Genomic DNA, 14,061 nt, shown 5'->3' on the forward strand with positions numbered 1-14,061 from the left:
AGAAATAAACTGTACAAAGAAAGCAAAGAGGTTCACAAACACATGGAGGCTTAACAACACGCTCCTAAATAATCAAGGGATCAATGACCAAATCAAAATGGAGATCCAGCAACATATGGAAACAAATGACAACAACAACACTAAGCCCCAACTTCTGTGGGACACAGCAAAAGAAGTCTTAAGAGGAAAGTATATAGCAATCCAAGCATATTTAAAAAAGGAAGAGCAATCCCAAATGAATGGTCTAATGTCACAATTATCGAAATTGGAAAAAGAAGAACAGATGAGGCCTAAGGTCAGCAGAAGGAGGGACATAATAACGATCAGAGAAGAAATAAATAAAATTGAGAAGAATAAAACAATAGCAAAAATCAATGAAACCAAGAGCTGGTTCTTCGAGAAAATAAACAAAATAGGTAAGCCTCTAGCCAGACTTATTAAGAAGAAAAGAGAGTCAACACAAATCAACACAAAGAAACGAGAAAGGAAAAATCACGACGGACCCCACAGAAATACAAAGAATTATTAGACAATACTATGAAAACCTATATGCTAACAAGCTGGGAAACCTAGGAGAAATGGACAACTTCCTAGAAAAATACAACCTTCCAAGATTGACCCAGAAAGAAACAGAAAATCTAAACAGACCAATTACCAGCAACGAAATTGAAGCGGTAATCAAAAAACTACCAAAGAACAAAACCCACGGGCCAGATGGATTTACCTCGGAATTTTATGAGACATACAGGGAAGACATAATACCCATTCTCCTTACAGTTTTCCAAAAAATAGAGGAGGAGGGGATACTCCCAAACTCATTCTATGAAGCTAACATCACCCTAATACCAAAACCAGGCAAAGACCCCACCAAAAAAGAAAATTATAGACCAATATCCCTGATGAACGTAGATGCAAAAATACTCAACAAAATATTAGCAAACCGAATTCAAAAATACATCAAAAGGATCATACACCATGACCAAGTGGGATTCATCCCAGGGATGCAAGGATGGTAGAACATTCGAAAGTCCATCAACATCATCCACCACACCAACAAAAAGAAAGACAAAAACCACATGATCATCTCCATAGATGCTGAAAAAGCATTTGACAAAGTTCAACATCCATTCATGATAAAAACTCTCAGCAAAATGGGAATAGAGGGCAAGTACCTCAACATAATAAAGGCCATCTATGATAAACCCACAGCCAACATTATATTGAACAGCGAGAAGCTGAAAGCATTTCCTCTGAGATGGGGAACTAGACAGGGATGCCCACTCTCCCTACTGTTATTTAACATAGTGCTGGAGGTCCTAGCCACGGCAATGAGACAAAACAAAGAAATACAAGGAATCCAGATTGGTAAAGAACAAGTTAAACTGTCACCTTTTGCAGATGACATGATACTGTACATAAAAAACCCTAAAGACTCCACCCCAAAACTACTAGAACTGATATCGGAATACAGCAAAGTTGCAGGATACAAAATCAACACACAGAAATCTGTGGCTTTCCTATATGCTAACAATGAACCAACAGAAAGAGAAATCAGGAAAACAACTCCATTCACAATTGCATCAAAAAAAATAAAATACCTAGGAATAAACCTAACCAAGGAAGTGAAAGACTTATACTCTGAAAACTACAAGTCACTCTTAAGAGAAATTAAAGGGGACACTAACAGATGGAAACTCATCCCATGCTCGTGGCTAGGAAGAATTAATATCGTCAAAATGGCCATCCTGCCCAAAGCAATATACAGATTTGATGCAATCCCTATGAAACTACCAGCAACATTCTTCAATGAACTGGAACAAATAATTCAAAAATTCATATGGAAACACCAAAGACCCCGAATAGCCAAAGCAATCCTGAGAAAGATGAATAAAGTAGGGGGAATCTCACTCCCCAACTTCAAGCTCTACTATAAAGCCATAGTAATCAAGACAATTTGGTACTGGCACAAGAGCAGAGCCACAGACCAATGGAACAGACTAGAGAATCCAGACATTAACCCAGACATATATGGTCAATTAATATTTGATAAAGGAGCCATGGACATACAATGGCGAAATGACAGTCTCTTCAACAGGTGGTGCTGGCAAAACTGGACAGCTACATGTAGGAGAATGAAACTGGACCATTGTCTAACCCCATATACAAAAGTAAACTCAAAATGGACCTGAATGTAAGTCATGAATGTAAGTCATGAAACCATTAAACTCTTGGAAGAAAACATAGGCAAAAACCTCTTAGACATAAACATGAGTGACCTCTTCTTGAACATATCTCCCTGGGCAAGGAAAACAACAGCAAAAATGAGTAAGTGGGAGTATATTAAGCTGAAAAGCTTCTGTACAGCAAAAGACACCATCAATAGAACAAAAAGGATCCCTACAGTATGGGAGAATATATTTGAAAATGACACATCCAATAAAGGCTTGACGTCCAGAATACATAAAGAGCTCACACGCCTCAACAAACAAAAAACAAATAACCCAATTAAAAAATGGGCAGAGGAACTGAACAGACAGTTCTCCAAAAAAGAAATACAGATGGCCAACAGACACATGAAAAGATGCTCCACATCGCTAATTATCAGACAAATGCAAATTAAAACTACAATGAGGTATCACCTCACACCAGTAACGATGGCTGCCATCCAAAAGACAAACAACAACAAATGTTGGTGAGGCTGTGGAGAAAGGGGAACCCTCCTACACTGCTGGTGGGAATGTAAGTTAGTTCAACCATTGTGGAAAGCAGTATGGAGGTACATCAAAATGCTCAAAACAGACTTACCATTTGACCCAGGAATTCCACTCCTAGGAATTTACCCTAAGAATGCAGCAATCAAGTATGAGAAAGACCAATGCACCCCTATGTTTATCGCAGCTCTATTTACAATAGCCAAGAATTGGAAGCAACCTAAATGTCCATTGATAGATGAATGGATAAAGAAGATGTGGTACATATACACAATGGAATACTACTCAGCCATAAGAAAAGGGCAAATCCAACCATTTGCAGCAACATGGATGGAGCTGGAGGGTATTATGCTCAGTGAAACAAGCCAAGCGGAGAAAGAGAAATACCAAATGATTTCACTCATCTGTGGAATATAAGAACAAAGGAAAAACTGAAGGAACAAAACAGCAGCAGAATCACAGAACTCAAGAATGGACTAACAGGTACCAAAGGGAAAGGGACTGGGGAGGATGGGTGGGTAGGGAGGTATAAGGGGGGGGAGAAGTAGGTGGGTATTAAGATTAACATGCATGGGGGGGTAGGAGAAAAGGGAGGGCTGTACAACACAGAGAAGGCAAGTAGTGATTCTACAACATTTTACTATGCTTATGGACAGTGACTGTAAAGGGGTTTATAGGGGAGACCTGGTATAGGGGAGAGCCTAGTAAACATAATATTTGTCATGTAAGTGTAGATTAGTGATACCAAAAACAAAACAAAAAAAAAAAGAGGGCAGTTCCTGTGTGGTAACCTCCAATGAGTTCTACACAAGGGTATAAAGGGCATATAAAAGTGTAGGCAAAGGGTCTGATTGCGTTTATACAGAAGATCAAAGCCTAATTGGGCTACCCTGAAAATGAACTAAGATACGATATGAAAGAGAACTTCCAACATCAGCACTCTCTGGAAGACTCATGCCAGAAGATGATCATCAAAAAACCCCAACAAAGATCCACGCACTGCTACAGGTGTAGATGCACTCATCCCACCAGCTCCTGGACTTGCCATGGGAATGAAGGAGATATCTAAGCTGGCCTGTGCATACAGTAAAACAACAAATTTGACTGGACTATACTGTTGGAACTCAACCAAGAATTAGGAGAAGTGCAAATTATAGCGCTCCAAAATCTTACAACTACAGACTATTTACTGTTAAAAGAACATATGGCATGTGAACATTCCCCAGGAATGGGTTGTTTTAATTTGTCTGATTTCTCTCAGACTGTTCAAGTTCAGTTGGACAATATCCACCATATCATAGATAAGTTTTCACAAATGCCTAAGGTGCCTAACTGGTTTTCTTGGTTTCACTGGAGATGGCTGGTAATTACAGATATGCTTTGGTTATGTAACTATACTCCTATTATGTTAATGTGTGTGCGCAATTTAAGTAGTAGCTTAAAACCTATACATGCTGAAGTTACTCTACAAGAAGATATGTCAAAGAAATAATCAATCTTCCCATGTTTTCTGCCGCCTGCTACTTCTATAGCTTTTCTTCTTCCTTCCTAATTACAACCCTTAAATAGAATTCGTGCCTCATATCAAATTTACCGAGCATCATAATTCTTCCAAGTGGTAAAGATACCTCAAGACAAATGCTGGGCAAAGAAGCTACAGGGCATAAATATGCAAAGAAATAAAAAGCTAACCATTTCAAACAATAAGGCTTCTCTCTCACTTACCAACTTTACATTTCCCTGTATGGCCCCGGAAGATGACTGGTTAGCCAGAGACGGGTAAGATTCCTCAAGGGAGGAACAACCTAAGACAGGCACAGTCGCAGGGGGGCCATCAGGTGAGAAATTGGGGATCAACAGAGGTGAGGCTTAGAACCTCACCCCCCCTGTTCTGAGAGAAATCTTCTCCATACGTGGATGTTTTATTGCCCTTGTCTAGCTTGGATTAACACATAGTCTACAGGCACACACCTGATCATCTACATTTGCTCTCTTACAACACTAAACTATGTTTTCTACCTTTATCTTGTATCTACCTACCACTTCAGCATTTTATTAAAAATAATAATAATAAAGAGAGAAATGTGGTATCCACATATAAATCAAGTATAAAAACCAAATGAGTATTCATATTTGAACTGACTGTTTATAGTTCATAATGCATGAGCAAAACCGAAAGTTTCTGTGATGACTGCCCTTGTACTGTTCACTATGTAACTTATTCACTATGTAAGAATTTGTTTTCCATGTAAGAACTTGTTTGTTATGCCTCAGAAGATTGGAGACTGACGAAAATTAGGCTTGGGGTGGATTAATGATTGTGCATTGAGCATTGACTCCCCTATACAGAATTTTATTGTTGTTAACAACCATTTGATCAATAAATATGAGAGCTGCCCTCACAAAAAAAAAAAAAAAAAAATAGGACTTCCAATGGTAAAATAAATAAGTAACCGGGATGTAATGTATAGCATAAGGAATATAGTCAAGATATTGTAACAGCTTGGTAGGGTGATAGCTGGAACCTAGAATTATGTATATAAATGTTTTATCACTGTGTTGTACACTTGAAACTAATGTAATGTAATACTGTGCGTCAACTACCCTTCAATAAAAAATAATTATTTAATAAAAAAAATATTACATGGCTGTCATTTTTTAAAACTTACAAATTTCCTACTAAAAAAGAAATGTATTTTTGTTATAGAGAAAGCATCAAACATGTATTAAGTAAATGGAAAAATTTTAAAAGAAAAACAGTCCTACCTTTAGGTAATAATAGAAAAGACAGTTTGTCACTCTTTAGAATCCTGTTATTCAGGAGACAATTCCTACCAATCTTAGTCCATTTAGGCTGCTATAACAAAAATAGCCTAAACTGGGTAGCTTATAAATAATATCAATTTATTTCTTCCAGTTCTGGAGATTTCATAGTCCAATATCAAGGTGCTGGTAGATTGGGTGTCTGGAAAGGACCCAATTTCTGGTTCACAGCTGGCACCTTCTTGTGCTCTCACATAGCAGAAGAGGGCTTTATCTGCCTCTTTTATGAAGTCATTAATCCCACTCATGAGGGTTCCTCCCTCATGACCTATTTACTTCCAAAATCTCCACCTCCTAATACCATCACCTTAAGGGTTAGGATTTCAACATGTGGATTCTGAGGGGACAAAAACGCTCAGATCATAGCATGACCCAAGCATCTCAACGCCAGTCATCTCTTGTTACCATGTCAGTAGCCAGCAAACACCTGAGTCAGTCGCCACCTGAGCCCTTCACTTCATTCATTCAACAAATATGTATTAAGTACTTACATGCCAGGTACCCTGCAATATGTTAAGTGTACAAGTAAACTGAATAAACAAAATAGACATGGTCCTTTCCCTCCATAGAAACCATTAGCTATTAGTGAGAGAAGTGAGTGTCAATAAAACAATCTCACAAACAGATGTGAAACGACAACTCTGATACACATTCTGAAGGAGAGAGGACAGTAGGACAGTAAGAGGACAGAGCAAGGAATGTGAGAGACATGAGGATAAGGTTTTCTGGGGGAGAGATGGGTGACCTGAGATCTGAAAGGCATGCAGAAATTAACCAGCCCCAATAAAACTAAAGGAAAGGCACACAAGGGGGATGGCACCATGTCGGTCACAGGACCATAAGAACGTGGGCTTTGTAGTAGGAAGGGAGAAGAGTGTGTCTGAGGAACTGGAAGGCCTGAGTGGCTCAGCACAGATGCATTCAGGAGAGTGGTGACAGACAAGGCTGGACACCTGTTGGGGGAAGAGGCCATGCACATCTTTGCAGGCTATGGTAAGGATTTTCTTTTTTATCCTATGATCAATGGGCAGCCACTGAACTGATAATACTGGTGTTTTGTAACAATTACTCTGACTGAAAAGTGGGGGTCTACTGATCAGAGGAAAGAGGATGTAGATACATTAAGTATCTGACCAAAAATCCAAGTGAGAGATGAAGTAGCTTAAAAGGAGTGATAGTACAGAAATGGACTAAATGGGAAAATATGCCATAGGCAAGCTCACTACATTTGGAAGTGGGTCAGTGATAGAAGATAAGGAGGACACGAAGAATGACTCCAAGAGGGACAAAAAGAAACTGTAGGAAACTAGATTTGGAGGAGCTGAGGAGGAGATCACAGTTCTGATTTTGTGGTACCAAGTGACAAATAGACAAGGCAGGTGGATTTGCAGATTGGTTGTTCAGAAGAGAGGACTGTGCTGGTAATAGAAATTTGTGAAGCGTCTGTATATAAATAAAGACACAGACACCATCACAAATGAGAAGATATAAAATGAGAAGGTGGGCTAGACTTTAGAAAACCAAAGGCCAGTAAAAGAAGAGCCTGCAAAGAAATGTGGGATGGAGCCAGGAGATAGGAAGGTTCAAAACTGTGGTGTCTCAGATACCAAGGTAAGGAAAGTCCAGGAGGGAGTGAAGGAGAAATATGAAGACTGAAAATTCTTGTCTGATTCAGTGATGTGGGGGTCATTAGCGACCTTGGCAAGTATGAGAGAGAACTGGGATGGTAGCCAGAATAAAGTGGTTGAGGACTGACAGAAGGTGCAGCATTAGAGATAGAAACTATAGCAATGCTTAATAGAGGTCTGGCTGTGAAAGAAGAGAGAATGGCTGGTCTCTAAAAAGAAGCACAAGATATAGCGGGCTTTTCACACTGGTTGTGTGTTTAAATTGTGATGGATAATTCAACTAATACTAATTCAACTGTAATCTATTGCCTATAGTCCTTTTGTCAAATACAGTGCAACCAACTTTCACTTTAATTATATGGTAGTTTATTCAGAAGAATAGTGCTAACATTAGTGAAGAACTAAATTATCTGCAACGGCATATAACCAGCAATTTCATATAAAATTCCCCTCAGTTATTTTAAAAGGCATCGTAGTAATGGCTCACCTCCATTTTTAAAAAAGTGTGTGTGGTGTGTGTGTACATGTATGTCAACACACACCCAGATCAGATTATGGTGGCATAAAGAAAAATTTAGCCAACTATGGCTCTCTGGCAAAACCTAGCTTGCCACTTGTTTTTGTAAATAAAGTTTTATTGTAATACACACACACACACACACACACACAGAGTGATGGAAAGGATTATATTAGGAGTACAGCATTTAGATATAGACAGAAGAGATAATTTATAGGGTGAAGTTCTTAAGAAGGTGCAATGGGATGAAATCCAAAGCATAAGTGGAGGGATTGGCCTTTCAGAGAGAAAAACAATGTTTTCTATTTGCCATAGTCAGAAGGGAGAGTGGCAAGAGTGAAGATGGTACATAAGTTTTCGTGTTTGATGGCTAGAGGATAGAGCTTCTATCTGAGCACTTTGGTTTTCTGGTAAAATTCTAAGAAAGATCTTCAGTTGATGGGAAAGGGGACAGTTTTGGAAATTTGAGAAGTCTGAGAGGGTTTAAAACAATCTCACAAACAGATGTAAGAGTTATTACAAACATTATTTAAAATGGCCAAAGAGTAAGAAACAATCCAAATGTCCATCAACTGATAAATGAGTAAACAAAATGTGGTATATCTGTACAATGGAATATGTTTCAACAACAGAAAGAAATGTAGTAGTGATATATGCCACAACATGGATAAACTTGGAAACATTATGCTAAATCAGTCACAAAAGACCACTTATTGTATGACTACATTTATATGAAATGTCCAAAAGAGGTAACTCCATAGAAACAGAAAGATTGGTGGTTGTCAGGGGATAGGGGGAAGGAGGTACAGTGAGTGACTGCTAATGGGAGCGGGGCATCTTTTGGAGATGATGGAATATTCTGAAATTAGTGGTGAGGTTGAAGAATTTTGTGAATGTACTAAAACTCACTGCATTGTGTACTTTAAAATGTGGATTTTATGGTATGTGAATTATATCTCAATAGAGCTGTTATTTAAAAAGAAAAGTTATCTCAGTGACTAGGCTCCATGCTGTCCAGATAAAGGAAGTGTGATTGCAAGGTAGCAGAGACATCCCTCCAGCTGATGAAGCTGTAGCTCAGACGCTCATTGAACATGCCCCTAGGAGAATGGGGAACTGCTGGGAGAGGTGGCGCGTCCTAATTGGGAAGGACAGCCAGGACGCCCTTGGAAGCATGCCCGCATAAGAATTCCAATAGATCATAAAGATCTCAAAAGAAAGGTATCTGTCTGTATCTTCACAGCCCCAATAATTTATTGTTTTCTCCTCATTCTAAATACATATTCATATTCATTTTATATTTGTAATTGTACATTCTTATTTGTTAAAAGGACTCCCCAAACCATGTAAGCTTTAGGTTCCAGGAAACCAAGATCTGCCCCTGCAGATAGTTGATGACCTTTTGGAGGTTATTGAACATGAATTCATAGTGATGACACTCATCCTGTTGCGTGACTAGCTCCAAAGGCACTTGGCTGCTTGGGTGCAGAAGAAAGCAGGGTCAGGCTCATCCAGAGTTGGGATCATGTTATTAAAATAGTGGACCACCAAATTTAAACTGGGTAAGTGGGAAAATTAAGAAAAGAAAGGTCTAATGGATCATAATGAAGCAGAAGTGTCAACAGCCTTGAAAAGCTATTCAGCAGAAAGGAGATTGCACAGGAAGAACTCAAACGTTCAAGTTCGATGGTGGAGGTGAATGGCAGCTGTTCTAAGCGATTTGAAGGTCAGAGGAGATGATATACTCATTTGCTCTAAGGAGAAGGTTAAACTCTAATCTCCAAGCAACTGCACAATCTGTCCCTGGCCTGCCTCTGTGTCGTCCACCAGTTGCATGTGCCTCTCACTCACCACACTGCTGCCTTCATTCAGGTCGTCAGGAGTTCCCTCCCACTGGAGGAGTTGGACACCTCAGTCTCTCTTGTCTGGAATACTCCCACTACTTCACCAGACCAACTTCTACTCATCCTGATGATCTCAGTTTAAAGTCTTTTCCTCAGGGAAGTCTTTCCCAACCTACCCACTCTCTTCCCAGTGGGTAGATCCTCCTATTAGATATCCAAATATGACTATTTTTCTTTCACAGCTCTTATCAACCATAGGGTAGAAGCTACAGACCTAATTATCCGTAAAATGTTTTTTTCCAGGATAGAGGAGTGTGAAAATAGGTCTGGCTTTCCTCCCTATTTTATCACGGGTCCTCAGAGACTTGTGAGTACTAGAATATTCCATAAATATTTGTTGTATGAATGAAATTTAAAATACTTATGTTTAATAGCTTTTCCCCCTATATCTTTTAAGATAACAAGATATAAAATGTGATCAACAGATAACCTAAAAATGGCATACAATGTAAGAATAATGCAAATTTCCTTTCTAAAATACATACACGGAGACATAGCTATCTTCAACATGTCCTTACCTTTACTTGATCCCTAGAAATACAAATCAAAACCAACAGTCAAAAATAGGGAAGAATACTTCAAGATTTCTTATATAGAAGTGAGGTCCTCGAATTCCTTATTTGAAATTTTAAAAAAAGTTATTAAACTTCCAAAAGCTAAATAGTCAAGATGTATTACAGTTTTCCATTAAAAAACGATTTTATAACAGTAGTGCAGGGGATGGTAAATTTTCTAAAGCCAACAATTAACTGTATAATAGTGAGCCAGTCTTACCAATGTTAACTAGAAATACTTTTGGCGCAGTGTACAGACACTGCCTTATAGAGAAGTGGAAAAGAAATTTGATGAATTATTTTCATTGAGACGATTTGTAGCAAAATCTGTATTCATATACTTAAAAGGAATTGCTTTGGTTTATTAGCTGCCAATGAAAGAATGTCACCTCCATGAGTACAGGAAGTTTTGTCACCAGCCCAGCACCTAAATCCCTACTACAACTGTACATTTTCAAACAGAAGGGAACTCCTGACCATGAATGCTGTGTCAATAAGAATATGTCTGTTTTTTTCCAGAAATGTTCACTTACCTCATATTTCTAGCAATTTTATCTGAGTATTCATATTACCTTCTAAATTTTGTTTTGGGGTTCTGTTTTTCATAAGTAAACTGGAAATGATATTTCTATTACAGGATCATGTTAAACTCAGGGGTAGGCATCATTAACTGTAAAGTACACGAATAGGCAAATAGAACTAGGGCATCCAGTAAGTTTCCCTTTTCTAGTCCAACACAATACCCCAAAGGTAGATTTCAAACAAATAGTCACGTACAAGAAACTGGCAACAAACGGACAGACGTTAGACTTAGGTCCCAGAGACAAATCAATCAAATCCTTTGGGCACACTTAGCGACCCCACCACTCGGGCAAGGGTGTGCGTGGGACCAGCCTCGGCCAGCCCGGGTAGATCCCCTCCGTCCTCCCCGCAGGGCTGGTAGTCTGGACGCTTCTCCCTCCCTCCCCGTCCCCGTCTTTCAGTCGCCGAGGCAGGGATCCTTGGGGTCGCGGCCTCCCGCAGGCAACACGATCTCCCTCTAGGCTGTTTGCTTTGCAGGTTATCAAGTAGAGAACACTCCTAAACTCCAGATCTCGTGCACAGTATAAACTGCGAATTGACACTCGGCTCAACCAAGATGGCAAAGCCCAAACTGAACCTTCGCACATTCCTCGCTCCTCCCGGAGCGGCTCTCGCCGAGGCCTCAGCCACCCTCGCCGGCCAGGGGCGCGCTGGGGGCTTCGGCCGGCGGCGGACCCCGCTCCGGCTTCCCGAACTACAGATCCCAGGGTGCCTCTCGGACACCCGCTCCCTCCCTCCGTCCGTCTCCTCCTCCTCCAGCCCTTGTTGTTTTGGCTGGAAACGCTCCGGCGGAGTTTCAGAGAAAGTCTGGGCAGAACCTGGAGCCGGCCCGAACGTTGGAAGGGGCGGAGGAAAGAGGAAAAGGGGGAATCGGGGGGGGAGGGAGGAGAGGGAGCGAGCGGGGCCGGCCCGGCTATAGGAACCTGCCGCGAAGCTCGGGGTGGGGGAGGCGGTGCGAGAGGGGCGGGAGGGGACAGAACCACAGGGGGGTCTGCCCGCGGCGCGGAGCAGCCGCGCGCCTTACTCCCGGTGGCGGCAAGCGCGACCCGCCCTCCGGCGGGGCCCGAGTACTGCCCCGCGACGCCAACGCGGCGGCTCCTTGCGCGGCCCAAGACCTGCCCTGCGCCCGCTGCCCAGGGGACCCTCGCGGCTTCCCCTTCCCCGCTTCGCAGGCGGTGAGGTGACCCGTCTTCCGCCGAGGAGGGGGAAGGAGAGGATCGCGCGCGGCGCACCGAAGCCGAAAGCGGGCGCGCCGGAGCGGGCGCCGCGCGGGGCATTGTCTGTGTGCGAGTGTGAGTGTGCGCGCGAGAGTAGCGTAGTGTGTTTGGGGAGGGCCTGTCTCTAGGGGCGGAGCGCGGGGGACCGAGGCCCCGGAGCAGAGTCCCGCTGAGCCCGAGCGCTGCGAGGCGGCGTGGAGGGCGCACCGAAAGGAGACCGGGCGCCCTCGGCCGCTGGCGGCGCCTCCCCCGAGCTGTCGGCCTTGGCGGCGCAGCCGGCTCTGGGGCACGTCCGCGGGCCTGCACGGCAGAGACTGGGAAGCGGGGAGCGCAGCCCGCCCGCCCCGTCCGCTCCTGGTGCGCCGCGGGAGAGCCAGGTCCTCGCAGCGCGGCCGCCGGCGGGCGTCGGCTGTGACGGGAGCGCGCCCGCCGCCTGGCCCGGAGCCTGAGAGGCGCGCACCATGAGCGGCGGCGAAGTGGTCTGCTCAGGATGGCTCCGCAAGTCCCCCCCGGAGAAGAAGTTGAAACGTTATGTAAGTAGAGCTTCGGCCGCGATCCTCCGCGCCCTCCTCCTCCCGGCCGGCTCGGGGGCTGATGCTTCTAGGTAGTCCCTATCCCTTCCCCTCGGCGCCTTCGCCGGCAGTCCCGGGACCCAGTCTCCGCGCTTACCCTGGGCGCCCCGTTACCGGCTGGCCTCCTTCCTCCGGATTCCAGACGGCCGGCTTTGCGGGCCTCAGCGGCCCGTAGGAGGGCCTGGGGTTTCCAGCCGAACGCCCCCTGCACGTTTTCATTATTCCTTTTAGCGCAGGGGTAAGGAGAAAAACATTCTCTTCTCTTTATATCTGCATCTTATCAGGACGGGGCTGCTCGAAACTTCCCGCACTAGGAAAACCGCTGGGGTTTTATAACTCAACAGTTCTTTTAAGTCCTTGCTGCCTCTCGCCTTCCCCTATGGGTGAGTTTCGGGAAGCAGGCTGTGGACCTGGGAAGTTGGCATTAGGGACAAGAAGCATCTCAAATCGGTGTAAAAAGAAAGAAAGAAAAACTTACTACGCGTCTTCGTTTGCTTTAGCAGGGTTAACATTTTCGCGGTTTTGAATCAAGGGCCCTTGGAGTTTGTCCCGAAGTCCTTGGCAGTTTGCTGCGAGAGGAGGACGCTGGGGGGAGCCTGGTGGCCGGTGTTTGGGCGTCCCGGACACTGTCAAGCCTCGCAGGAGGGGACAGCTGAGGCCAGTAGGGTTTTCAGTGTGTTGCGGTCCTTTCCCAGGCCACTAAATTTGCTTAAATGGTATTTGTGTAAGTGATACACGATGCTGATTATGCGTTAAACCGTTTTAGCTGTTAGGAAAGGCGTTTCTTGAAAGAACCAGCCTTCCTGTGGTGGCAGCGTGTTCCCTCTTCATGCTTCTGGGATCTCAGTCCTTTCTTCCCCATTGGTTCTTTTGTCTCTGTCGCCTGCAAAAGAAGGAAATGACGCCTTTGTCTTGGCATATGGAGTAAATATTTTTCTAGTTAAAATGTGTTTTCAAAAGCAAAATTTATTCAGCTTCTTAAATATAAATTTACTGCCGGGAGCCGACACATCTTCTAGCATGGAGCCTGTTTCTTGTTGAAGGACATCTACACCCAGTATTGAGCGCAAGTTAAATCCTGTTAGTCACTACTTGTCTTGCATAGCAGGGTGAAGTGCAGTGTTTAACTTCACAAGTGAGTTTTTCGTTTACTTTCTGCCAGCAGTTGTTATAGACAAGTTAACTCTCATTTAAAGACTTGATGTCATAAATCCCAAGAAAGTTCTCCAGAGATTTTGAACCGTTCTAAATCCTGTCTCTTTACTTATCACAGTTTGCCTGAATATTCTTGTGAAAGTGCTAAGTTTATTCCAAAGACTTGGGAGAGGCAGTGGTTTTTTTCAGCTTAGTCTATAGAAAAGATTGTGTTTGTGAGAGAAGAGGGAGTAGGGAAATAGAAGGCTGTATTTGTTTTGAGAAGGCACAGTTTAGGAAAAACTTTGGGTACATTTGCTCAAACAGGTAGTGACAATGAAGGTTTGATGCATTCTTCGACATGGTTGGTGTATGGCTCTCTGAGAAGGGCCCCAGCACTGGGCTAGGCACCATAAGAT

The 14,061-nt window shown here is 43.1% G+C and overlaps 1 protein-coding gene across 5 annotated transcripts in view; it reads left to right on the plus strand.

Moving 5' to 3' along the window:
- Nucleotides 1–11,714: 11,714 nt before the first annotated feature.
- The window catches only part of GAB1 (GRB2 associated binding protein 1), a 157,761-nt gene continuing 155,414 nt past the window's right edge, over nucleotides 11,715–14,061 (plus strand). For 2 of the 5 annotated variants that reach the window (XM_036892115.2, XM_036892117.2), the window contains exon 1: nucleotides 11,718–12,469. In XM_036892115.2, the coding sequence (XP_036748010.1) occupies nucleotides 12,398–12,469 (72 nt within the window). In that variant the 5' untranslated portion in view covers nucleotides 11,718–12,397. Of the gene's footprint in view, nucleotides 12,470–14,061 lie in introns of all 5 variants that reach the window. The other 3 variants (XM_057502658.1, XM_036892113.2, XM_036892116.2) reach the window with 3 other exon arrangements.

The sequence above is a fragment of the Manis pentadactyla genome, chromosome 5 (genome assembly GCF_030020395.1).
Source record: "Manis pentadactyla isolate mManPen7 chromosome 5, mManPen7.hap1, whole genome shotgun sequence".
In the NCBI taxonomy this organism is placed as follows: domain Eukaryota; kingdom Metazoa; phylum Chordata; class Mammalia; order Pholidota; family Manidae; genus Manis; species Manis pentadactyla.